Here is a 27,003-nt window from a genome sequence, read left to right as displayed (position 1 = left end):
GAAAGTCCCTTTCAACTCTGAAATGGATTTTTATCCAGAATCCAAACTGGATAGCTCAAATAAACAAAATGGCAGCGGGGGGGAAGGGAGGAGCTGGATAATGGCAATTATCATAATGCTGACACAGTAGCAGGACAGAGTCCAAAGACTATTACTAATCAAAGGCAGTTACTACCTTTTCGAAATGTCTTCCCAATACGCTCCCTGTAAAATTACCCTCTAGTCCCACACAAAGGCCCATCCTTAGCAGCCATATTTGTACTATGTGAACGCACACCTGTGCTCACAGCTAAGAGACAGGCATGTTCACCAACCCAGGCAAGGCTCTAAGACCCTCCCTTGTGGATATATGGAACTGGGACTGAAAAACAGCCCCAAGACTGTCTTTGGAACTAAAAGACAAGTAAACTCAGCAGCTAGAGAGCAAATAAGACATCCCTTGCCGCATTACAGAAAAGCAGAGAAAAAAAAAAACCACACAGAGGTAATGTTAGTTTACATCTTTTACTGCTAGAGAACCAAATCTAATCAAATTCCTACTAACAGTGGGCTGTATATAGGTTTATATATGAAGAACCACGTATTACGTTATTAAGCCCTACATAAAATTGTTGACCGAATGATCCTTGGTTAGATTAAAATCCATGTGAGATAATTCAAAAAGATTCTTTTGAAGAGGATGTTTAGTGGGTAGAATTGCTAAGAAATGCTTTCATGGTCAAAATTTAAAAGCCTAAAAATAGCAAGTCTTGGAGATGAGAAAACTCGCCTATATAGCTAGCGAGGGTGTAAAAAGGTACAACTACTCAGGAAAACAAATTTGACAGATTCTCATCAAGTTAAACATACACTGCCCATACAAGCCAGCAAATTCATTCCTTAGGTATATTCTCCCCCCAAGTGAAATGAGAACACACGTCCACAAAAAGATCTGAAGAATGTTCACAGCAACTTTATTAATAATAGACCTAAACTGACAACAGACCATAATTGAAATCCAAATGCCCATCTTAGGAGATGACATAAAGTGTGAAATACTTCTCAACAAAAAGAAAAGAACTACAGTCAATGCAACAACATGGATCAATCTCAAAAACATCACACTGAACAAAACAGCCAGATACCAAAGAGTACATATGCTATCACTACATTTATATTAGGTTCTAGAACAGACAAAGCTTTGGGGAGACAAGTCAGATCAACGATTGCCTGATGAGAAAGGGGACTCACTATAAAAACTCAAGTGTGACATCTCAAAACTTATGGGATAAAGCTAAAGCACTGCTTTGTAGGGAAATTTATAGTTGTAAATATCTATATTAAAAGAGAAGATCTCAAATCAATAACCTAAACTTCCACCTTAAGAAACCAGAAAAAGAGCAAACTAAACCAAAGAAACCAGAAAAGAAGAATAAACACAGAAATAAATGAAACAGAATAAAAAATCACTAGAGGAAAATCAGGGAAATCAAAACTGTTTCTCTGAAAAGATGAATAAAATTTACAAACTTTTAGCTATGCTGACAAAGAAAAAGAGATGACTCAAACTACTACAATTAGGAATAAGAAGAGATATCACTACTAACTTTAAAGCAATAACAGTGATTTAAAGGGAATAACTATCAACAATGTTATGCCAACAAATCTGATAATCTAGATGAAATGGACAAATTTCTCGCAAGATAGAAACTACCAAAATTGACTCAAGGAGAAAGAGAAAATCTGAAGAGGCCTATAACAAGACACTAAATTAGAAATCAAAAAGTCTAAGACCAGATAATTTCACTGCTGAAAATCAAACAAGAATTAAAATGAATGCCTCATGAACTCTCCCAAGAAACACAACAGGAGTGAACACTTTCCAACTCATTCTCTGAGGCCAGTATTATCCTAATACCAAAAACAGACAAAGACATAACAAGAAGACAACTACACACCAACAGCCCTATGAATACAGGGAAAAAAAACTCTTCAACAAAATACTAGCAAATAGAATCCAGCGAAGTATAAAAAGGACTATATACCAAAACCAAAGGGGTTATACACCAAGACCAAATGGCATTTATCTCAGGAACAAAGGTTGGTTCTACAAAGAAAAATCAATATAAGGAGTTCCCACCATGGCACAGTGGATCAAGAATCTGACTGCAGAGGCTTGGGATGCTACAGAGGCACGGGCTGCCATGTATTAAAGGACTGGTATTGCCACAGTTGGGGCTTGGATTCAATCCCTGGCCTAAGAACTTCCATATGCTGCCAGTGTGGCCATAAAAAAAAAAATTAATTAATTAGTTAGAAATCAATATAACATACCATATTAAAAGAATAAAGGATAAAAATGATATAATCATCTCAATAGATGCAGGAAAAAAAAAGTAATTGACAAAATCCAATACTCCTTCATGATTAAAAAAAAAAAAAAAAAAAAACACCCAACAAACTAAGACTAGAAGGGAATGTTCTCATATTGATAAAGGCCAGTCATGGAAAACCCATAATTAACATATTTAATGGTAAAGACCAGAAGCCTTCCCCCAATGACAGGAGGAACAAGACGACAGAGTCTACTTTTGTCGCTTCTATCCACACCGCACTGAAGGCTCCAGCCAGGACAGTTAAGCAAGAAAAAGAAATATCCTGCTGTGTAGCACTGGGAACTACGTCTAGTCACTTATGATGGAGCATATAATGTAAGAAAAAAGAATGCATACATGTATGTGTAACTGGGTCACCATGCTGTACAGTTAAAAAAAAATGTATTGGGGAAATAAAAAGAAATAATAATAATAATAAAGATTGATATGCCAATCAGAAAAAAAGAAAAAAGAAAAAAAAAGGCATCCAGATTGAAAACAAAGAATTAAAACTATCTCTATTCAAAGACGACAGGATCCTGTATACAGAAAATCCTAAGGAATCCACAAAACTATCAGAATAAATGAGTTGAACAAAACTGCAGGATATGGGATCAATACACAAAAATCAGTTATATTCCTATACACCAGCAATGAACAATCCAAAAATGAAATTAAGAAAACAATTCCATTTACAACAGTACCAAAAAGAATGAAATATTTAGGAATAAATTTAATAAAAGAAGTGCAAGACTTGTACATTGAAAACTAGAAAACACCTTTTTTTTTTAATTTTTTTGCTTTTTAGGTCCGCACCCATGGCATATGGAGGTTCCCAGGCTAGGGGTAGAATTGGAGCGTTAGCTGCCGGCCTATGCCCCAGCCACAGCAATGCCAGATCCAAGCCGAATTTGCGACCTACACCACAGCTCATAGCAACGCCAGATCCTTAACCCGCTAAGTAAGGCCAGGGATGGATCCCTCACCCTCATGGTTCCTAGTCAGATTCATTTCCGCTGCGCCACGACGGGAACTCTAGAAAACATCTTTGAACGATATACTAAAGACCTAAATAAATAGAAATACCCAATTTTTATGGATTAGTAAGACTTAACATTGTCAAGATGGCACTATTTCCCAAACTATCTATGGATCCCATCAAATCCCAGCAGGCATTTCTGCATAATGACAACATAATTCTAAAATAAAAGAAATGTGACATATATCCATACAATGGAATATTCTTTAGCAATAAAAAGGAATGAAATACTAATACTACAACACAGACGAATCTTGAAAACAGCATAAGTGAAATAAGCCAGAAAAAAAAAGGACACATAATTCCATTTAGATGAAATATACAAAAATACACACATCTATAGAGGCTATAGATTGGTCACTGCCTAGATCTGGAAGGAGTAAAGGGATTGAGGGAGGTTAGAGCTAAAACAGAAGGGTATCTTTGGAGAATAAAGAAATGTTCTAAAACTGATTGTGCTGTAGTCTGCAAACTCTGTGACTACACCAAGAGCCATTAAACTATACACTTTAGGTGGATGAAATTGTACAGTGCATGAATTATATTCATAGTGAATAAAGAAGACATAGAACCGGGAGTTCCCGTCACGGTGTAGCTGAAACGAATCCAACTAGGAACCATGCGGTTGCGGGTTTGATCCCTGGCCTCTCTCAGTGGGTTAAGGATACAGCGTTGCCGTGAGCTGTGGTGTAGGTTAAAGACACGGCTCGGATCCTGCGTTACTGTGGCTGTGGTATAGGCTGGCAACTATAGCTCTGATTAGACCCCTAACCTGGGAACACCCATACGCCACGAAAGCGGACCTAAAAAGCAAAAAAAAAAAAAAAAAAAAAAAGACATAGAACCAATCTGAATCTCCTTCTAACCAACCCTCCTCCTTCACCCTCCCTCTTTTTTTTTTCTTTTCAGCCACACCTGTGGCATATGGAGGTTCCCAGGCCAGGGATTGAATCCAAGCCACAGCAGTGACCTACGCCACAGCTATGGCAATGCTGGATCCTTAACCCACTGCATCATAGGGAGAACTCCCCTCCCCCTTTTTTGACCACTAAGAAAAACATAATGTTATCTTTTAAGAGGTTATCTTCCTTCTTTAAGCACTACTTTTAATCTCAATTTCAAGAACCTCCAGTTGAATACAAACCTCTGTAACTTTCTCCGCCTCTGAAGCAACTCTTTGCACTGTTGTAAAACAAATGTTGAATTCCTGAATGATGGAAGGATATAAACTGTTGAAGTCCAGAAGCAAAATGAACTTATCATAAAAACCTGGAAAAAAAAAAGTCACATGTTGCAAAAATTCTCTTAAAAAAAAAAAAAAAAGACTTGGCAAAACACCACATTGAAAGTACCACAGCACTTTGGATTTACTATCCAGAGTTGTGAGGTAGACAAAAGGAAAAAAGGAGCTGACCGCCAATCCATAAAAATGACTTGGATTAGAGGAAAAGTCAGGTCACCAAAGAAAAAGACGCGATTCCATCTGGCCTTGAAACCCTAGCTGTCCCCAAACACACAATTATTATGGAAAAACACCTTCCTATATCAATTAGACAGGTGACACACCATTTCCAAAAAGTGTTGTTAAATTCTCCTTCAAGAAGGCATTCCCTCCCACTTATCCTCTCTGTCTCTGCTCCCCAAATGTTTAGTGATCTATACTGGGGAGTGGTTATATATATATATATATATATTTTTTACAATCACACCTTCAAAGAATAAAGCAGGCAACCCATTACCTATACCCAAACTGCTGCCATCACATGAGAGATGTATACATAAATGTCAGTAGTGGAACGATCCACCCTTTTTACTTGCAAAGGGTGAACAGAAAGCTACTATATTTCTCTAGGACATTTACAAAGAGTTATCTTCAACTTGAGAAGAAACTGAATAAAAATAAATGTCCATAATTAATAATAACAACAGCAAGCATACAGTGATAACTTACTCTGTGCCTGGCACTATACTAGTCACCTTTATTCCTTAAATTCATGTGTGGAATCTATTTTTTTTTAAATGGAAAATGCGCAGGCAGCCTCAAGATCACAGAGCCAGAATACAAGGCCAGATCTAACACCAAAGGACAACTGCTCTATCTCATTACAACTAACAATAAAATCACTTCTGTCAAAAATGTCTCCTACCCCAGAGGTCAAGTTACTTAATAAAATTCACATTAATTCCTGCACAACAATGTGAATATAATTAACAATACTACTCAACTGCACTTAATGGTTGAGATGTTAAAAATCAAATATTTTTCTCATCTTTTCTGTGTACCATGAAGCATCTTTGATATTCATGACAACAGGGAAAAGGTATTCTCCTGTTAAAGTTCAATTTGGTAGTTACTGCCTATACTTTCTTTATGCTATCCAATTGAACTGGCCTGGCACACTGGACAGAGGCAGAGCCCCAGCGTGGATGGGAGAAAACAGAGGCACTCCCACCAAAGGCTAAACAGCTAAATACTGAATCACGGGTTGGCCAACTATGCGTAGACCAAATCCAGCCTACCCCCTTTTGTGCCATTCATGAGCTAAGAATGGTTTTTATATCTTTAAATGGTCAAAAAAAAAAAAAAGGCTATTTCACGATATGTGAAAATTATACTAAAATTTAAATTTCAATGTCTATAAATAAAGCTTTCCTGGAACACAGCCAAAAAAAAAAAAAAAGATTCACAGTAATTCCATGTTAAATGACTGGCCAACAGGATTTTCACATGAACATAAGAAAATAAATAAGGTCATTATCAAACCTATTCACTAGCCTAGAAAAACACAACTCAGGTCTCCTCGTTTCTCAAGCCTAGCTCTGCATGAAGAAGCTCCTTAACACCAGGGGCGAGCAAACCAATCCACTGCCCAGCCTTACCAACTTTGGGGTCCAATACCAAGCCTCCAGAATAAGCTGCTTTCTTACGCCCTTTTTTGTATTTACTGGCATCTCCATCGATGTCTTCATCTTCATCTCCCTAATAGCAGATGGAAAGATAACTTCACCATCCAGCAACTAAACGAACCAATTTATCAGTTTCATGATTCTCCCCTTTCCAACTGCAATACACAGTTCTAACCACCATCCTTTACTTTTAGTTAATGATCATACCTCTGGGGAAAGACAGTTATTGCTAATATGTTCATGAATCCAAATGAATGCCAAGCATGGTAGTTACCAAAACAAATACTCTGAGTAAATAAATATGCCAATTCTACTCTAAAATATTTTTGAATTCATAAAACTTCACAGTTTTAGGAGTTACCGGTGTGGAAGAGTGGAAATGAATCCAACTAGCAACCATGAGGTTTTGGGTTCGATCCCTGGCTGTGCTCAGTGCATTAAGGATCCAGTGTTGCCATGAGCTGTGGTATAGATCACAGACGTGGCTCGAATCCTGTGTTGCTATGGCTGTGATGTAGGCTGGCAGCTGTAGCTCCAGTTCAACCCCTAGCCTGGGAACCTCCACATGCCATGGGTACAGCCCTAAAATGCAAAAAAAGAAATAAAAAAAATAAAAAAAAATACAGCTTTAAATCAACGGACAATAAAAATTCAACTATTCATTTTATGTAAAATTTCAGATTCTGAGAGTCTTCTTAAATTCATTACTCTCACATTCATGATGTAAAAACAAAATATTTTATATAGATATTATTCTGATTATGAATATGGACACCTTAAAATAAATACGTCCATATACTCAAAATTCATTCCCAAAAAAGTAGTTTATTAACAGCCAACATTCAATTAACTCAGCAGAAGTCAAACTCATCTAAGTTAATAATTCCTTTACTAATTTTTGATAAGGTACATAAAACAAGCAAATATAAGAACCTGAATCATTTTAACATTAAAGTTCCATTCTGAATCAATTACTATTGGTGTTGATAACACAATAGCTAGGTTTCACTTCCAACAAGATGGAGTCCACTTCAGAAACCCGATTGTAAAAATGAAACAACACAAAAATAAAGGCTTATAGGCTCAAGAAAATAAAAGGTTCAACTGGTATCTAACTTGGGAAGGGCTAACATGGCAAAACACTTTCCATCAGAGAGGCCTAATGCCTCCCTCAAAGAATTTCATATGTCACAAATAATTTTATCTGTAGAGAACGGGAGAAAAGGAAATGACCACACACAAACAACAGAACAAGCATGACACGGTTTCTACAGTATGTAGGGAATTAATTTTGGGTGTAGGTGTTATCAAAGCAAAAAAAAAAATCTATCTAGGTAATAAAAAGGGAGAATAAGAAAAAGCAAAACACTACACAATTTTGGACCCACCAGTTTTTGCTGAGGTTTTCTGAAAATCTGCTTGTCAGGCACAATATAGTTGTTTTCATAAAATGCATGAAGCAACAAGAATTCATTACGCTCAGATCGTCCACCCATCAGTGTCCTAGACTATTAAACAGAAATTTTCTTTAAAACTTAAGCTCAAAATCACAATAAACAAAAACAACTCTGAGTTGGTAAAATTAATCATAGCACCTCCTTCAAAATCACTCCTCATAACAAGGGCTGCTTTAAAAAACAGCCCTAAATTACTTCTAGCGCTTTAAGTATTATAGTTAAAAGGAGACAGAGAACTTAAAATACTGACAACCGGGGCTATTTCTTTACTCCCAAATGGACCATTCCACAAATCAGACAAATCCAGATGTCAGAGATGATCCTTATGTTCACCCAAATCTCAACATACTGCACCTGCCTTTCCTCCCCTTCTCGCAAGCAGTTCTCTTCATTTTACAAAAGAAGCCCAGCTTTCAGAATACAAGTTACTCATTTTACAAGCATGCATTTAGACTCATTATCATATAACAACTACCCCAAGAAAACACTGGATCCAACAGGAAATGCTTTTCCCCCCTTTCTAAGTTAAATTTACCATAATGTTCCCAGCGATGTTAGTGATCTGCAATGCTAATGGAAGAACATTTAGCTCACACATGATTTGCAAAATGAACTTGGCATCTTTCCAGGTATGTTCCAACAGGTACAAGAGATGAGAAGATTCACTGTACAGAAAAGTAAGAATAAAACAGAATCAAATAATTAAAAGAAACAATGACTATAATCAGAACTCCATAAAATACTATGAAAGATTTTTGGTCTAAGTAACTTCAGAGTAATGGCATCTCAGATCTGAATGAATAAGGTCAGTATGAAATCAGGAATTCATTCATAACATTGACCCCAACGCCCTTCTCTAAAACACAAAAAAAAATCCCACAAAGCTAAAGTTATAATGTCCATCTGAAAACTCCCTAAATCCTTTCATTTGTTCCATTCTATAAATAGGTATAACATACCTACAATGTGCCAGGCATTGTTCTAGATGCTGGCTGTGACTAAAACAGACAAAAATTCCTGCCCCCATGGGGGAGACAGAATAGAAAATAAAATTTTCACATATGATATGTTAAATAATGCTAAGCGGTAAGAAGAAAAAGTAAGAAGCAAAGGGAATATTAAGTGTCAGGAGCAGAGACTGAAATTTTATTTAGGGATCCAGGGAAGATCTCACTGAAAAATAAAGCCCTGGAAAAGGGGAGAAAGCAGTCCTTAGGGATGGGAATCTCTGAGGGAAAAGCGTTCCAAGCAGACAGAACAGCACATTCAAAGGTCCCGAACTGAGCATGAATCTGGCACTTCCAGTACCAATCAGGAGACTAATGGCTGCAACAGAAAGAACGAGGGAGAGCAGCAGAAGGTAAGGATAGAGTTGATGGCAGAGAGACCCAGTGTATAGGATTTTGTAAATCAAAATAAGTACTTTCGTTTAACCTCTGAATAAAACAAAGCCACTGGGGCATTGTAAGCAGAGTACCACATCTAACTTAACCTTAGCATGACAAAACTGGTTCCTGGGTTGAGAACAGAAAGCAAGGAGTCAAGGGCAAAATCAAGGAAACCAGTGGTGACACCGAGTGATGTGGAAGAAAGAGGCTTCGACTAGGGGGGGTCCAATGGAAGGGAGGAAAGAAGCAGTCAGATACAGACATATTCTGAAGATAAAGCTGGCAAGATTTCTCGATGCATGGAACAGAAGGTGCCAGTATTCATAGAAGCCTCACAGGTCCTGGGCCAAGGGTGACTTTGCAGGTTTCCAGCAATACTGGAAAAATAAGAGCGACCTAGGAGGGAAGGTCAGGAGCTCAGTTTTGGAACAAGTTGTGAGCTGAAGATTTATATCAGACATTCAGTAGAAGAGGCAGGTGGAGACATGAGCCTAGAATTCAGAGGAGAGGCCGAGGGTGAACACATGCTGGCAGGAGGCAGCAGCACTCACGTGGTATTGAAATTCCTGAGAATCGAAGAAGTCACCCAGAGAGGGAGCCCAGTCAGAAAGAGAAGCAGGTTGAGGACTCAGGAAGAACAGGCAGAAAAGAATGAGAAGTGCCCAGAGGCGCAGGAGAAAACTTATTTAAGAAATAATTGAAAATATAAAAAAGAATGTATATTTATGTATGACTGGGTCACTGTGCTGCACAGAAAAAATTGGCACATTATAAAAAAAATTAATAGGGAGTTCCCGTCGTGGCTCAGCAGAAATGAATCCGACTAGTATCCATGAGGATGTGGGGTCAATCCTTGGCCTGACTCAGTGGGTTAAGGATCTGGCGTTGCCGTGAGCTATGGCGTAGGTTATAGATTCGGCTCAGATCCTGTGTTGCTGTGGCTGTGGTGTAGGCCAGCAGCTGTAGCTCCAATTCGACCCCTAGCCTGGGGAACTTCCATATGCCTTGGCTGCAGCCCTAAAAAGCAAAAATAATAATAAAATTAGAAGCTATGTACATGTACATGCAAAGATTTTTAAAAACCTTAAGTACAAACAGGTTTAAATATACTATTTGTGCTTTAAAAAAAATAAAACCTACATGTCCATCAACAGGAGACTAGCTGAATAAACTAATTAAAATATTTTTTAAAAAAGAAATAATCAAGCACAATATTTCAGTTATATAAAATGATTAAGTTCCAGAAATCTAATGTACAGCAATGCAGTTAAAAATACTGTACTGTATACTTAAAATTTCCTAAGGGGGTAAATCTTAAGCATCTGCACCACAAAAAAAGAAAGAAAAAAAATGGTCATGTGAAGTGATGAATATGTTAAACAGCTTAACTGTGGAGTTCCCACTGTGGCTCAGTTGTAATGAACCCAACTAGTATCTATGAGGATGTGGGTTTGATCCCTGGCCCTACTCAGTGGGTTAAGGATCCAGCACTGCCATGAGCTGCAGTGTAGCTTGCAGACATGGCTCGGACCTGGCGTTGCTGTGGCTGTGGCCTAGGCCAGCAGCTGTAGCTCTGATTTAACCCCTAGCCTGGGAACTTCCATATGCCGTGGGTGCAGCCCTAAAAAAAAAAGAGAGACCAAAAAAAAAAAAAAATAGCTCAACTGGTGATTATTTCACAATGTATATCAAATCAAGTTGTATACCTTAAATAAGATACAATTATGATTTGTCAATTTGACCTCAATAATGCTGGAAAAAAGAAATAATCAACGATATCTCCAAATAACTGAATGATTCTCAGTTTTTATATTTCCAAAATATTTGCATTAATTTCTGAATTAATGGAAACCAAAATATCACATCAATTTCCAAACTGCTCTCGGGAAACATCAAGATGGTATTAAATGAGGGAGATATTCTGATAAAATTAGAATAATTCAAAAAGCAAAATAATTCAAATTACTAAAGTAATGGAGATAGTGATGCTGACATAAAGACAGACAATTTTCCCATCCACAGCACCACAGGCTCCTGTTCTTCCAGCCTAAGGAAGATTCTGGCACCTTGCTATGGCTAATTTCAAGCAGACGAATTCTGAAGCACCCAGGATCATACCTGTACATATTTCGTACATTTTCCATTGGGATTACAACCCTTTCAGTTTTCAGAATGTGTTGAACAAGTTCAGACAAATGGTAGCTTTTACAACGAATCAATTCCTTTGCCGAAATTTCCACATCACAGATCATTCGGCCACAGGTAGCATTTCTTTCACCAAATCCACTCCTGCCCTACAAGGGGAGGACAAAAAGCAAATCCCATGGAAGAGCAGACACCGGGAACATTTCCTTCTACCTTGCCTGGAGGCTAGCCCCAACATTACGATGATCAAACTCTCATTCTTCCACTTGTGCATTCATTCAGCCACGGAGCCAATATTTTTCAGCACTGACTATATATCTGACACTATTCTAGGCCCTCGGAATATAGGGATAGAGCAGTGAGCAAAACAGCAAAGATACCTGATCTCATTTGAAAAACACAATAAAAAAGAAATTATATCATTTTTGGAGGTAATTAAGTATATGGAAAAGAGAAAAATAGAACAGGGCAAGGGGAACAAGGAATTTGGGAGTACTACATCTTAAACAGGGGGGTCAGGATAGACCTCACTGAGAAGATGCCATATAAAAAACCTTGAAGGGGGTTAACGCGTTAGCAAACCAAGTGTTTGGATGAAGTGTTAATAACGACTCTGTGACCTTAGAGAGAGTGAACAGGAAAAGAACCAAGAGCACTGGCCCCCAACTCCCATCTGTAGCAGCAGAACCCTCTGGAGAGGATGATAAAAAGTACAGATTCTTAAGTTCTCATGCCATTTTACTTAAAACCTTTAAATAAAATAAGATTTCAAGCACTGAGCAGTGTCAGGTTTGGGAAACAAAGGTGCGTCATACAAAAACCACCACAACCTCCCTCAAGTGAAGCAAGCAGGTAGAATGAAAAGTACACAAGCTTTCTAAGAGTCAGACGGGGCCTGGGTACAAATTTTTTACTTCTTTCCTTTACTAGCTCGAAGATCTTGAACAAGCTCTGCAACCCCGGTGAGAATGTGCTGTGCAAGAGAGCGAACACAGAAGGCACGCGCAGCCCACTGCCTTCTTGCACACTCAGCGTCTGCTCCCCCCCCCCGCCGCGTGTTTTTCCTTCCCACCTCCCCGTTCATCCTTCCCACTTCGGCTCTGCTCTCAGGCATGCCCAAGTGGCGCTAACAAACACGTGCTGTCTCCAGATTCTAAGAGCTGATTTTTAAAACTGTTTTACCAATAAAATGCTAGATTCAAAGGAGAAGTGTTTAGTGCCAAGGTTAAAATGTCCTATTATAAGGCAACCGATCCCTAGTCAAAGAAGCCAAGCAGAGAAGATTTTGAAAATTATTATTACCCCGAGTTTTGGCATGTTGGATCGCTTCAGCCGACCTATCTTGGACCAGTAAGGAACTTTACACACATTAATTCTCTGCAGCAGCACTTCCAGTTCAAACCCATAAATATTATGACCCTAGTCAGAAAAAGAAGGCAGCCAATAATGTTGTAACAAACGCAAATTAGAGGATTTATCTTCATATGCATAGAATTTCTTTGCCCTTTCTTTTTCTGGTCTCTAATTGAAGGCATCATGAGCTTACCTCCGATTGGGGTCCTTTCTTCTTCAGGAATTTATTCATCAGCAGCACTCATTAGCCTTGACATTAACAAGACTGCTAAGCAGATTGCTGAAATAAACTTTATTTTATCCTAATTGATGCAAGGTTCATATGATGTCTTTTAATTTGCAGCTCATGCCTCACAGTCTCAGAGGCAAATGCAAATTTTAATGCCCCATACTTTTTAGGTGATCAGTAAACACTGTATTCGAACAATTCCATTTTACTTCCTTAAAAACTAAGAACCCACCTACACTGTGCAATAGTTTAGAGACTTCTCAGAAACTCAGGAACTGCATCTAGTTCCTCCTTAAACAACTGAGATCAAACACGGCTCATTTAGACTCTTAATCACATATGAGCAACAAAATAATATCACTCCATAGTTCAAATAAGAAACTTGTTGAAAACATGGAAAACAAACCATCCCAATTTCAGAAAAATCACAAAAATGTAACCAAATTTTCCATGTCTGTAATAGTTTCCATCATGTGAACTCTTTACTAAAAAACTAGATGATCTTCAAAATCAATGAATAGACTTGTTATTAATTTTGGTTAATATTTATCACTATACATTTACAGCAGGTTTGTCTATTAAATTAAGAGAGCCAGAGGACACGAGGAAGTCTCATTTTCAAATTCTCATGCTTGAGATTAGGGACTTCAAACCCATGTCAGGATTCTTACTTTGGTTTGGCTCTACCACAGACTTGGCTCTAACACCCTAAGGCAGGCCAGCTACCCTAAACTCCAAGACATCTCCTTGGGGCTAGCAGAGATTGGGTGAGGGTCCGGTGCTGAGCCAGAGCACCAGAGGAGGGCACTATGGACAGAATCTTCCCAGCATTTTCATGATGGGTCCTGAAATATAGGAACGGGGTGCAGAGACACCACTAACAACCCATAGGCTCTTAGTACTTTGGCTGCGGTGTTGTCAAGAAGTGTCCAAGAGCAAAAATGAACACAAAAAAATATATGGCAAACATTTTCACAAGGCTTCGAGGTAACCAAACTACCAAAAACACACTTAAAACATAGGCATTTATATCCTACTTCCTCCCCCCACCAAAAAAACAAAAGCACAATATAATTTGATGGTCCATTAACACCCTCTGCCAAAAAAAAAAAAAAGACAAGAGGAAGAACTCCTATCTAGGAGTCTACAAACAAAGGAAGACTCAAGAAAACATAAAGCAAAATGTTGTTTCAGGACCCTTCCAAGTGGGGCAAAACAACTCAATGAATTATTACTTCTATTTAGTGGGAGCATATTCAGTCATCAAAAAGAAAAAAGATTCCTAGCCATGAACTCTCAAAGAATAGTCATAGAGATCCACTGAGCTCATAATATTAAAATGCTTACATTTTGGGGATTTGCACCAAACCAAGGGGATTCATTCCTGTGACCACTGTATAGCTGGACCACTAAGTCAAAACTTTGGAGATATGAACAGCTGATAGGAGTTTACTTACTTCTTGGCTGCTCTTTAGCTGTAAACTACAAGAGTAGTCTAAGCTTCAATGGCAATGCACGAGTTGCTTTTATATTAGAGGGGGGAAACAATCTCTCTTAAAGTGGGCTGGGATTTTTTTTCTCCTTTCTGTTGGCAGTAAGTATAGCAATTCATACCAGTCCACAGGGTCATTTCACTCTGAAAAGATTCTGTGCTACTCAAAAAGTACCAACCAAGTCACACTGAAAAAAACTAACGAATGAAGAGCTGCCCCACAATGCAATCAAACATCTACTCACCACAATGATATCAGGATCAATTTTGTGAACTTTTGCAAGGAAAAAACCTAGCAGTGTTCTTTCTGTTGCAGCAACCTCCACCTTTACATTCTGTTAGATAAAAACATACCAGTCACTTATCTTTACTCTCAAGTACCATTCCTTGGCTCCTTGCCCAAGCAAGATAAGATTTCTTAGGATTAAAAGAAACCATCCATTTCAAAACTAAACAAAGCAATGAAATTTTTGATTCTAGTAATAGTTGCACAAAATCTCTGAGGAGCTCATTCTACTAATAAGCATGTGAATGAAGCAAAATTTTAAGTGCTAAGCACTATCAAGTGCAGAAATGTCCCTCCGTAGGGAGACAAGCTTGTGCATCTGGACAAGTTTTATAGCATAAGAATCAGAGTACCTATCAAAAACACTACTTACTTTCCTATATAATCCTTGGCAGACTTTGCTGTTTATGTATTTACCACATAAAGAGACCCCAAAGATTGTATAAACTAATCCCAAGTAGTGGTGTAAAAACCTACAAATAAGAAACAAGACTAAAAACAAACATAGATTTAAGAATTCTAAGTGTCTTAAGTATAAATGAAACCTATCTGCACACAAAAGGCTTCCACTTGGATTACACATTATAAATCAGGTATTCAAAAGATCCACTCTTGGAGTTCCCGTCGTGGCGCAGTGGTTAACGAATCCAACTAGGAACCATGAGGTTTCGGGTTCGATCCCTGCCCTTGCTCAGTGGGTTAAGGATCCGGCATTACCGTGAGCTGTGGTGTAGGTTGCAGACGCGGCTTGGATCCCGAGTTGCTGTGGCTCTGGCGTAGGCTGGCAGCTACAGTTCCGATTCGACCCCTAGCCTGGGAACCTCCATATGCCACAGGAGCAGCCCAAAGAGATAGCAAAAAGATTAAAAAAAAAAAAAAAAACACACACACACACACACACACACACACACACAAAAGACCCACTCTTATTAAGACACTCTTAAAATGAAGTTGATGGCTATGTTTTCTACAACTACCTTGGCTAAAAAATATCTGTTTGACTCTAAGTGAATTTTCCTAGGTCATTTTACCAATTCAGAGCACTTTGTAAATAACAGCCTGATCTAGTAGTAAACTCAGACTAGTGGACTTCTCAAACCAACTGAAAGTAAGTGGAACCTGGGAAGGTTGCTAACTTTTAATTTTGTCAAGTGAGGACATTAAAAAAATGAAAACAAACCTAAAAATTTATCAACATAAGCATTCCATAAAAGAAAAAACACACCCTCCAAAAAAGGAAATTCTACTGAATACATTTACTTTTATAAAAACTCACCATATTATACTCCCCCACTGCCATTTTATTAAGGACCCATGAAAACTTATTTACGGAGGAGAATGGGAGTTTAGAAATCACTGATCATTTATGGCCAGCCACATCAACCTTTCCAATACATGTCCCCTTTAATATCCACAGCTTTCCCAAATTCAGACTGGGGAGAGCTTTACCTAACACTTCCCCAAAAAAGTAATCTGTTTGAAGAAGCATTGGAGACAATCCACCTATTAATAAGGTGTTGAATCCCATTATTCTCATGGGGGGTGAAACATTTAAACACCATTAATGTTCCTAGTTTTATATTTCTAATACATTTTTAATGGATGCCACAGTCCAATCTAGCAAGAACAGATCAAATAAATTAACATATAAAATAGCTCATTTCTACTAATCCACAGAATTCTCCTTTTCTCTTTTTAAACAAATACATATTTCATATTAAAAAAAATAACACTGTAAACCAGCTATAATGGAAAAAATAAAAATCATTTAAAAAATAAAAGGAAAAATAATGAGTTCTTTACCTTTTCCTTAATGTTTTCTTTGAAATCATATGGAAAAATACAATCCTTTGGTTTAGACACAACTGTAAAAAGGAAAAAAATATAAAGATTCCAACAGCCATCTCGGTCCAAGTTGACGTAAACGTACATGTACATTGCATGTTCCTTAAATGGAAACCATCTGATATAGAAATTCCCCCTAGTCCCTAAAGAAGTGCCAAAACAAACAATTCTAAATGTGCATGGAACCACAAAATACCCTGAATAAGCAAAGCAACCTTGAGAAAGAACAAAACAGGAGGCATCACATTCTCTGATTTCAAACTATATTACAAAAGCTACAGTTATCAAAATAGTATGGCATAAAAACAGACATACAGATCGATGGAACATAACAGAGAGCCCAGAGATAAACCTTTGCAAAACATGGTCAAATAATTTATGACAAAGGAGCCAAGAACATATGATGAAGACAGTTTCTTCAATAAATGATGCTGGAAAAACTAGACAGCCACATACAAAAGAAAAAAACTGGAAAACTACCTTACACCACACACAATAAACTAACTCAAAATGGATTAAAAACTTAAACAGAAGACCTGAAACCATGAAACTTCTAAAAGAAAACATAGGCAGTAAGCTCCTTAACATTAATCTTGGCAATTACTTTTTGGATCTGATACCAGAACCAAAGGTTATCAAAAGCAAAACTGAACAAGTCGGACTAAAACAAAGCACAGAGCTTCTGCACAACAAAGGAAACCATCAATAAAATGAAAAGTCAACCTACTGAATGGGAGAAAATATTTGAAAATCATATATAAGGGGTTAATATCAAAAATATATATTTTAATAAACTCATAAAACCCAACAACAACAAAAACCAAACTTGATTAAAAAAATGAGCATTGGGAGTTCCTGTCGAGGCGCAGCGGAAACGAATCTGACTAGGAACCAGGAGGTTGCAGGTTCGATCCCTGACCTCACTCAGTGGGTTAAGGATCCGGCATTGCCATGAGCTGTGGTGTAGGCCACAGATGTGGCTCGGATCCTGTGTCGTTGTGGCTATGGCACAGACCAGCAGCTGTAGCTCTGATTCGACTCCTAGCCTGGGAATCTCTACATGCCACGAGTGCAGCCCTAAAAGCATTAAAAAAAAAAAAAAAAAAAAAAAAAAAAAGCATAGGAGCTGAAGAGACATTGTTCTAAAGAAAGCATACAGATTAGACGTCAATAAGGTACCTGAAAAGGTACCCAACATAACAAAATATCAGAGAAATGTAAACTAAAACCTCAATGAGCTATGACTTCACACCTGTTGGAAGGATTATTATGAAAATGACAAGTGGTGAGTGTGGGGGAGTCGTGGTGCAACAGAAACGAATCCAACTAGGAACCATGAGGTTGCCGGGTCTGATCCCTGGCCTCACTCAGTAGGTTAAGGATACAGCATTGCTGTGAGCTGTGGTGTAGGTCGCAGACTAGGCTCGGATCTAATGTGGCTGTGGAGTAGGCCAGCAGCTGTACCTCTGATTGGACCCCTAAGCCTGGGAACCTCCATATGCCGTGGGTCCGGCCCTAAAAAAGTTTGGGAAAGGATGTAGATAAAAGGGAACCCTTGTGCACTGTTGATGGGAATGTAAATTGATGCAGTCACTATGGAAAACAGAATGGAGTTTTCTCAAAAATTTAAAAATAGACTGACTATATATAATCCAGCAATTCCACTTATGGGTATTTATCTAAAGAAAATGAAAACAGTAACTTGAAGTGATATATGTACCCCTGTGGTCACCGAAACATTATTTACAAGAGCCAAGATATGGAAGCCACCTAAGTGTCAATCAATAGATGAATGGATAAAGAAAATGTGTATTTATACAATGGAATATTATTCAGCCATATAAAAAGGAAATCTTGCCATCTGCACCAATGTGAATGGATCTAGAGGGCATTATGCTAAGTGAAATAAGGTCAGGCTAAACGATAAATATCTTATGATCTCACTTATATGTGGAATCAAAGAAATACAAAAGAAAATGGAAAAAAAAAATGAGCTCATAGATACAGAGAACACACAGTGTTGCCAGAGGCAGGGGCAGTGTGGCCAAGAGGAGTACAAAATGGGTGAAGGGGGTAAAAAGGTACAAACTCCTAGTTATCAAGTATCTAAGTCTTGGGGATGTAATGTACAGCACAGTGACTAGAGTTAATACCCCTACTCCATATGTGGAAGTTACTAAGACAATACATCTTAAAAGTTCTCATCACAAGAAAAAAAAATTATAGCTAACGTTAACTAGACCTAGTATGGTGATCCTTTTGCTACATATACAAATATGGCATCATTATGTTGTACACCTGAAACTAACACGATGTTATAGGTCAATTACATCTCAGTTTTTAAAAGTTTAAAAGATTAAACCTAAAAAAAAAAAAGACAAAAAATAAAAATAAAAAAACATAGCCAAGCACAGAACCCTAAGCCCCTAAAACTGTTAAAACTGCTTTGATGAAGCATCTGCTATCCATCTAGGTCAGAATGGAAGATACTGAACAATCTTTCCCAAAGGAAATCCCCACCACCACCAAAACTTCAACCAGCATACAATGGAAGAACTCAGCCCAACCTTCTCAAAGTTAGAAAAGTAAAGACGACCAAAGCTTCTCCCACTATACTCTAAGCTCCTTGCCCTTCACAACAGCTGTTCATACAGTGACATACTCAGAGGAGGTAAATGTTGAAAAGAACTAATGTCTGTTTTCTTCCACATATTTTCCTATCTATTCTCACCATCATTTTGTTCCGTGTATTCTACCCAACTTAAAAGGTAGTAAAACTTCACAATAATAATACATCACCCTCACCTTTCTGCTTGTTTCCCTAGTCCCATTTTTCTTAATACCCAATAGACAGACAGGAGAAGGTACCCCAGTTAATTTTTGGCTCTGGGCTGGAAAAGATCCCAGGAAGCATAATAGATCATTACTGTTATGCCCTTATATTAATTTTTGCCAAAAAAAGATTATTTAACCAGCCAAGTTCTCAACATGGAATATGTCATAATTATTTAACTGGCCAAGCTCTCAACATGGAATATGTCAGAATCCTCCATGGAGACTGACTTACGGGCATGCAGAATTCTGTGGAATAGTTTCACTCACTGAATTTTATGCACAGCACACCCCAACTTCAACTTGATGTTACTGTAACTCCTCACCAACAGGTAAACATTCATTTCTGCCTTGGCATCTTGCCTCGTCACACAGAAAACTTTGGCCAGACTTCTATGATAGGTTTTTAGGATGACATCATGAAAAGAAAATAACTACAGCATAATTTTAACCCAGAAAAAACCTACTCCACCACAATAGAGTAACCACTGGAGCAGAAAAAAGATAAACTGCCTCCCAACTTCTGCTCCTTGAACAAAATTAACCAGCTACATAGGAGCAACCAATCCAATAAAATTTAGTTCCCACAGTCGACCAAAAAAAAAAAAAAAATCCTTCTTTAGGAGTTCCCTTATGATCTCACCATTAAAGACTGGGCGTTGTCTTTGTTATGGCTCTGGTTCAATCCCTGGCCCAAGAACTTCCACATGCCATGGGAATGGCAAAAAAAACCCAAGAAACCAGAAAACATTTCTATAACAATTAAAAACAAAAATAAATGGGACCCAATCAAACTTAAAACCTTTTGCATCAACAAAACAAAAAGACAACCTATGGAATGGGAGAAAACATTTGCAAATGATGGGAATGACAAGGGATTAATATCCAAAATAAACAAACAGCTCACGTAATATAACATCAAAAAGACAAACAACCCAATCAAAAAATGGGTAGGAGCTCCTGTTGTGGTGCAGCAGGTTAAGAATCCAACTCACGGAGTTCCCGTCATGGTGCAGTGGTTAAGAATCCGACTAGGAACCATGAGGTTGCGGGTTCGATCCCTGGCCTTGCTCAGTGGGTTAAGGATCTGGCATTGCCGTGAGCTGTGGTGTAGGTTGCAGATGCAGCTCGGATCCCGCGTTGCTGTGGCTCTGGCGTAGGCCGGTGGCTACAGCTCCGATTGGACCCCTAGCCTGGGAACCTCCATATGCCGCAGGAGCGGCCCAAGAAATGGCAAAAAGACAAAAAAAAAAAAAAAAAAAAAAAAAAAAAAAAAAAAAAGAATCCAACTCACTGTGGAGGTGAGGGTTCAATTCCCAGCTGGCACAGTGGGTTAAGGATCTGGTATTGCCACAGCTGTGGTGTAAGCTGCAGCTGCATCTTGGATTCAATCCCTGGCCCAAGAACTTCCATATGCCTCTGGTGTGACTGAAAAAGGGGAAAAAGGGTAGAAGACCTAAATAGACATTTTTCCAAAGAAGACATACAGATGGCCAACAGAAAAAATGCAAAGATGCCCAATATTGCTAATTATTAGAGAAAAGCAAATCAAAACCACAATGAGGTATCATCTCACACCAGTTCGAATGGCCATTATCAAAAAGTTTACAAATAATAAAGGCTGGAGAGAGTGTGGACAAAAAAAGAACCCTCCTACACTGTTGGTAGGAATGTAAATTGGTACAGCCACTATGAAAACAAGTATGGGGGTTCCTTAAAAAACTAAAAATAGAACTACCATATGATTCTGCAATCCCACTCCCAGATATATATCCAGAAAAGATGAAAACTCTGATTCAAAAAGATAGACGCACACCAATGGTCACTGCAGCATTATTTACAATACCCAAGACATGGAACAACCCAAATGCCCACTGATAGGTAACTGGTTTAAGAAGATGTAGCATATAAATATACAATGCAATATTACTCAGCCATAAAAACGAATGAAATAATGGCATCTGTAGCAACATGGATGGACCCAGAGAATATCATACTAAGTGAAGTCAGACAGAGAAAAACAATTATATGCGATCATTTATATGTGAAATCTAAAAAAGAATGTAAATGAATCTATATTCAAAACAAAAACAGACTCATAGACATAGAAAACAAATTTATAGTTACCAAAGTTGGGGGAATAGATAAGAAATACGGGATTAACAAACACAAGCTACTATACATAAAACAGAGTAGAAACAATGATTTATTACTTAACACAGAGAACTATATTCAATCTTATAATAGATAAAAAATAATGTAGAAATATACATATATAACTGAATCACTTTGCTGTACACCTGAAATTAACACAATACTGTAAGTCAATCATACTTCAATAAAAAAAACTTTTGTCCATTGACAGATGAATGGATTAAGAAGATACGGTATATATACACAATGGAATACTACTCAGCCACAAAAAAACAAACAAACAAAATAATGCCATTTGCAGCAACATGGATGGAACTAGAGACTCTCATACTAAGTGAAGTAAGTCAGAAAGAGAAGGACAAATACCATATATCACTTATATCTGGAATCTAATACATGGCACAAATGAACCTTTCCACAGAAAAGAAAAGCATGGACATGGAGAACAGACTTGTAGATGACAAGAGGGAGGGGGAGGGAGTGGGATGGACTGGGAATTTGGGGTTAATAGATGCAAACTATTGCCTTTGGAATGGATAAGCAATGAGATCCTGCTGTAGAGCACTGGGAACTACATCTAGTCACTTATGATAGAGCATGATAATGTGAGAAAATGAACATGTGTGTGTGTGTGACTGGGTCACCTTGCTGTACAGTAGAAAAGTGACAGAACACTGTAAAGCAGCTATAATGGAAAAAAATAAAAATCATTAAAAAAGGATTAAATAAACTTCTTTAACGATATGCACCAACTACTCTTGGAAAGATTTTTTTTAAGTTACTGGTCCAACAGCTAGAGAAAAAAATAAGAAAAATTAAGCCATTAGTAAACAGGCTGAAAAAATACATACCACAGAAGTGTGACTGAAAGGGAGGCTGCGGGGGTGCTTTATCTAATGCAAAGCTATGATGGACCAGTGCTGCCACAGCAATAATCTGCAAAGAAATGAGGAAAAAATCACTTAGCAGACACCTACTACGTCGTCAACATTCTCACCAACACCAAGAATATAAAAAGATACAGACGTTAGTCTGTACCATATTTTAACTTTTTATTATTAAAGTATGCAGAAAAATAAAAAATAGAAAAAATCCAACTCTCATATATTCATCATCCAGTTTCAATTATCAACTCATCAACAGCCCTAACCTCACAATTATTTGGAAGCAAAACCCAGACCTATCACTTTATCTACAAACGTTTCAGCAAGTGCCTCTAAAATAGGGTTTACCAATCTCACCACTACTGTCATTTTAAGCTGAATAATTCTTTGTTGTGGGGGCTGCCCTGGGTGTTGTGAGCTGTTCACCAGCCTCCCTGGCTGCCAGCAGCACCACTCCCCACCTCCCAGTCTCCAAGGTGTAACAATCAAAAATGTCTCCAGACATGGATGAAAGTCCCCCTGAGGGTTAAAATCTCACCTGGTTGAGAACTAACCCTTTAAGAGATGAAAAGTTTTAAAAATGCAATACAATCACCTCAGCTAATTCAATTAATAGTGATTCCTTAAAATTATTAAATATCTAGGCAGGATTCCAATTCTCCTGTTTTCCCAACTATCTCAATTTCATTTACCAAATAAGTTCATACTCTGCAACTGGTTGTTATATAAAACTGTAAGTACAACCCCTCCCCCACCTATTATTTCTTTGCAATTATTTGTTGAAGAAACTGGGTCATTCTATCCCGTAGAGTGCCCCACAGTATGGATTGTGACGCTCATATCCCAATAATATCATTTAATGTGTTCCTCTGTTTCTGTGCTGCCTGTATATCCACATTTAGATCTAAAGGCTTGATCAAAATCAGGTTCGATTTTTTTTTTTGGTAAAAATACTTCGGAGTGGGGAGTTCCCGTCGTGGCTCAGTGGTTAGGAAATCCGACTAGGAACCATGAGGTTACGGGTTCAGTCCCTGCCCTTGCTCAGTGGGTCGATGATCCGGCGTTGCTGTGAGCTGTGGTGTAGGTCGCAGACGCGGCTCGGATCCCACGTTGCTGTGGCTCTGGCGTAGGCCGGTGGCTACAGCTCCGATTAGACCCCTAGCCTGGGAACCTCCATATGCCAAGGGAGTGGCCCAAGAAGTGGCAAAAAGACAAAAAAAAAAAAAAATACTTTGGAGTGCTAGTGACCACTGGTTACATCGGGTTTGCTTACCTCTATTTTAGTTATATTCACAACCCCTGGAAATCACTGTCTAGGATCTATTATTTGATTAGGGACTGCAAAGTGGTCAGATTCCATTTTTCCTTCATCATTTATTAGCTGGAAACATTCTATAAAGGGAAAACTACCTCACCGATCATTCGGTTACCTGAGGTACAACATGTGTTGAAAAAAGATAAATGCTTGAGTCGATCCTTTTATTTACCCATTTTCAAAATGAGTTGGTTCCCCAACTTCCTTCACAGGTGAGCAATGCTGTGTTTACAGGACCATTATGAACTCATGTGTTTCAGTCTGTTGCATTTATTTTTACACATGCTCAAACTGTCCCATCTTTAGCATAGGAAACTCTTCAAGTTCACTCCTGAGTCGTCCTGACATATCTTCAGTAGATTTTAATATTGTGCATGCTTTCCAGTATAAACAAGATGCTCCAGGCTTATCTGGAACATTTCCTGCCCTAAATCAGCCATGTCTTCACAGAATCCTATTTCCTTTATCGCAAAATGGTATTTAAAAACCGGGCTCTGGAGCACATGTTTTTATTTAAAAAACAAAACAAAACAAAACAAAAAAACGAATTAGGAGTTCCCATTGTGGCTCAGCAGTTAACAAATCTGACTAGCATCCATGAGGTCGCAGGTTGGATCCACGGCCTTGCTCAGTAGGTTAAGGATTCGGCATTGCCATGAGCTGTAATGTAGGTCACAGACGGAGCTCGAATCCTGCATTGCTGTGGCTGTGGTGTAGGCCAGCAGCTGTAGCTCTGATTCGACCCCTAGCCTGGGAACCTCCACATGCCTCAGGAGTGGCCCTAAAAAGCAAAAAAAAATAAAAATAAAAATAAAGTAAAATAATTACATTTTCCCCAAACTATTAACTACTATATCAATGGTTATTAAAAGATCAAATCACATACAAAAAAATGGCCAAAATTCTGCTATTAAAAAAAGATCTCCATTGGAGTTTCCATCGTGGCTCAGCAGTTAACGAGTCTGACTAGCATCCATGAGGACCGAAGGTTCGATCCCTAGCCTTGCTCAGTGAGTTAGGGATCTGGCATTGCTGTGAGCTGTGGTGCAGGTCGAAGACATGGCTCAGTTCCCATGCTTTTGTGGCTGTGGTGTAAGCCAGCGGCTACAGCTTCAATTTGACCCCTAGTCTGGGAACCTCCATATGCTGAGGGTATGGCCCTAAAAATACAAAAAAAAAAAAAAAAAAAAATCTTCCAAATGTTTTAGAAGCAAACATAAAGAAGCTCCCATTAGGAGTTCTCACTATCTCACTATAGTGCAGTATGTTATTGATCCAGCATTGCTGCAGCTGTGGTGCAGGTTGCAGCTCTGGCTTGGATTAAATAGCAAGAATGGGAGCTCCCAATGTGGTGCAACGGGATCGTCAGAGGCTTGGGGGTACTAAGACACAGGTTCAATCCCTGACCCCGCAGAATGGATCCCGCATTGCTATGGTTTAGTTTGCGGCTGTGGCTCAGATCTGATCCCTAGCCCGGGAGCTCCATATACCAAGGTGCAGCCAAAAAAAAAAAAAAAAAAAAAAAAGAAAGAAAGAAAAGAAAAGCAAAAATAATAATTGCAACACTGAAATATGCTGAGTATATTTAAAGTCCATAAGTTACAATGACAGTCCATAAAAGAGGAAATAAAAATAAACAACTTAGGAGTTCCTGTAGTGGCGCAGTGGTTAACGAATCCGACTAGGAACCACGTGGTTGCGGGTTCGATCCCTGGCCTTGCTCAGTGGGTTAAACGATCGGGCGTTGCCATGAGCTGCGGTGTAGGTTGCAGACGCGGCTCGGATCCCGAGTTGCTGTGGCTCTGGTGTAGGCCAGTGGCTACAGCTCCGATTCAACCCCTAGCCTGGGAACCTCCATATGCCGTGGGAGCAGCCCAAGAAATAGCAAAAAAAAATTAAAAAAATAAAAAATAAACAACTTACTACTGACAGCGAAAGAGAAAAAAGTACACATTTATCTCGTCTTTCCCATAAAGTACTGCAGCACAACCAAATAGTGCTAGTTAATGAGGAAAAGTTAATTTCATAGAAAAATTTAACTGATAACCATTCTTATCTTTAACATGTTTAACTAATAAACATGGACAGGATGACAGAATTAGAAAACCATTTTAAAACTCCTAACGAAATAACTAATTCAGGTAAAAATTAAATCAGTGGTTCTCAACTCTGGGAACAATTTTTCCCTCTATGCCCAGGGGACATTTGGAGACGTCTGGAGGCATTTTGGGCTGTCAGAACGAGGGGGTCGGGGTGATATTTGGCATTAGGTAGAGGCCAGGGATAGTGCTAAACATCCCACAATGCACAGGACAGCCCCCACAAGAGTGAGTTTTCAGCCCAACATCAGTAGTGCCAAAGTTAAAAAGTTTGAACCTACGAATCATTCATAGCCCCACTAATAATAGTTTAACCAGACATTATGTGCCTGGTGGTATGATGCAGTATGAAATACACTCTACCACCTATATAGAATTCAGGCCAAAAAAAAAAAAAGTCAAACCTGAACCTAATCAATTCTGCAGTGCAAATGAGCAAGAATGGATACTTTTTCTGGAAAGGGCCAGACAGTAAAGATTTTAAGCTTTCAGGTCACATGGTCTCTTTCAAGTCGGCTAACTTTGCTGCCATGCTACAAAAGCAGCTGTCGATAATATGAAAGAGACTAGACATACTGTCTTCCAATGGAACTTTATTTACAGGAACAGGTTGTGGGCTAGATTTGCCTGCAGGCCATAGTTTGCCAACCCCTGGTATACAGGAAGAAATCCAACGATACAAGGGGGCAAACAAATACAGAAAATGGACCATTCTTTGAGACAACCAACAGTGATTCTTCAAGTCAATGTCATTGGAAAAAAAAAAAAATGGAGGAGGTGGGAGAGAGTTGCTCCCATTTAAAAGAGATTCAAGAGACAAAAAAAAAAAAATACTATCTGTAGATCTTATATGAATCCTGATTAAACAAACCAACTGTTAAAAGACACTTCTGAGGAGTTCCCATTGCGGCTTAGCAGGTTAAGAACCCAACTAGCATCCATGAGAATTCAGGTTCAATCCCTGGCCTCACTCAATGAGATAAGGATCCGGCATTGCCAGGAGCTGCAGCGTACGTCGCAGACGCAGCTCAATCCAGGTTGCTGCGGCTGCAGCACAGGCTGGCAGCTGCAGCTCCAATTTGACCCCTAGCCCAGGAAATTCCATGTGCCACGGGTGTGCCCCACCGCCCAAAAAAGACACTTCTGAGAAACAGAGTCTTGAGAATACAGACTGGGTATTTTAGCTGGTATCAAGGAATCACTGTGAAGGTTGACAGGGTAAGA

The 27,003-nt window shown here is 38.6% G+C and overlaps 1 protein-coding gene and 1 non-coding gene across 7 annotated transcripts in view; both read right to left on the bottom strand.

Moving 5' to 3' along the window:
* The window catches only part of POLA1 (DNA polymerase alpha 1, catalytic subunit), a 303,907-nt gene that overhangs the window by 242,725 nt on the left and 34,179 nt on the right, over positions 1-27,003 (bottom strand). For all 6 annotated transcript variants that reach the window (XR_014835833.1, XR_014835834.1, XM_085008764.1 and 3 more), the window contains exons 16-24: positions 22,333-22,417; positions 16,454-16,515; positions 14,610-14,699; positions 12,593-12,709; positions 11,264-11,439; positions 8,293-8,422; positions 7,689-7,808; positions 6,274-6,373; positions 4,538-4,662 (exon numbers count right to left, since the gene is read on the bottom strand). Coding sequence is in view for 4 of the 6 variants with exons in the window: in XM_085008764.1 (XP_084864890.1) it covers positions 4,538-4,662; positions 6,274-6,373; positions 7,689-7,808; positions 8,293-8,422; positions 11,264-11,439; positions 12,593-12,709; positions 14,610-14,699; positions 16,454-16,515; positions 22,333-22,417 (1,005 nt within the window). In the remaining 2 variants the exon portion in view is untranslated. The remainder of the gene's footprint in view (positions 1-4,537; positions 4,663-6,273; positions 6,374-7,688; positions 7,809-8,292; positions 8,423-11,263; positions 11,440-12,592; positions 12,710-14,609; positions 14,700-16,453; positions 16,516-22,332; positions 22,418-27,003) is intronic.
* LOC146394512 (small Cajal body-specific RNA 24) lies at positions 5,174-5,303 on the bottom strand. Its single transcript, XR_014835938.1, has one exon.

Source organism: Sus scrofa, chromosome X (assembly GCF_054392235.1).
Source record: "Sus scrofa isolate SSC_HxYL_T2T_F1_AM1 chromosome X, Sscrofa_HxYL_maternal_Yorkshire_Landrace_v2.0, whole genome shotgun sequence".
Lineage (NCBI taxonomy): Eukaryota > Metazoa > Chordata > Mammalia > Artiodactyla > Suidae > Sus > Sus scrofa.
The sequence above is the reverse complement of the archived record's forward strand: the minus strand, read 5'-3'. Positions and strand labels throughout refer to the sequence as shown.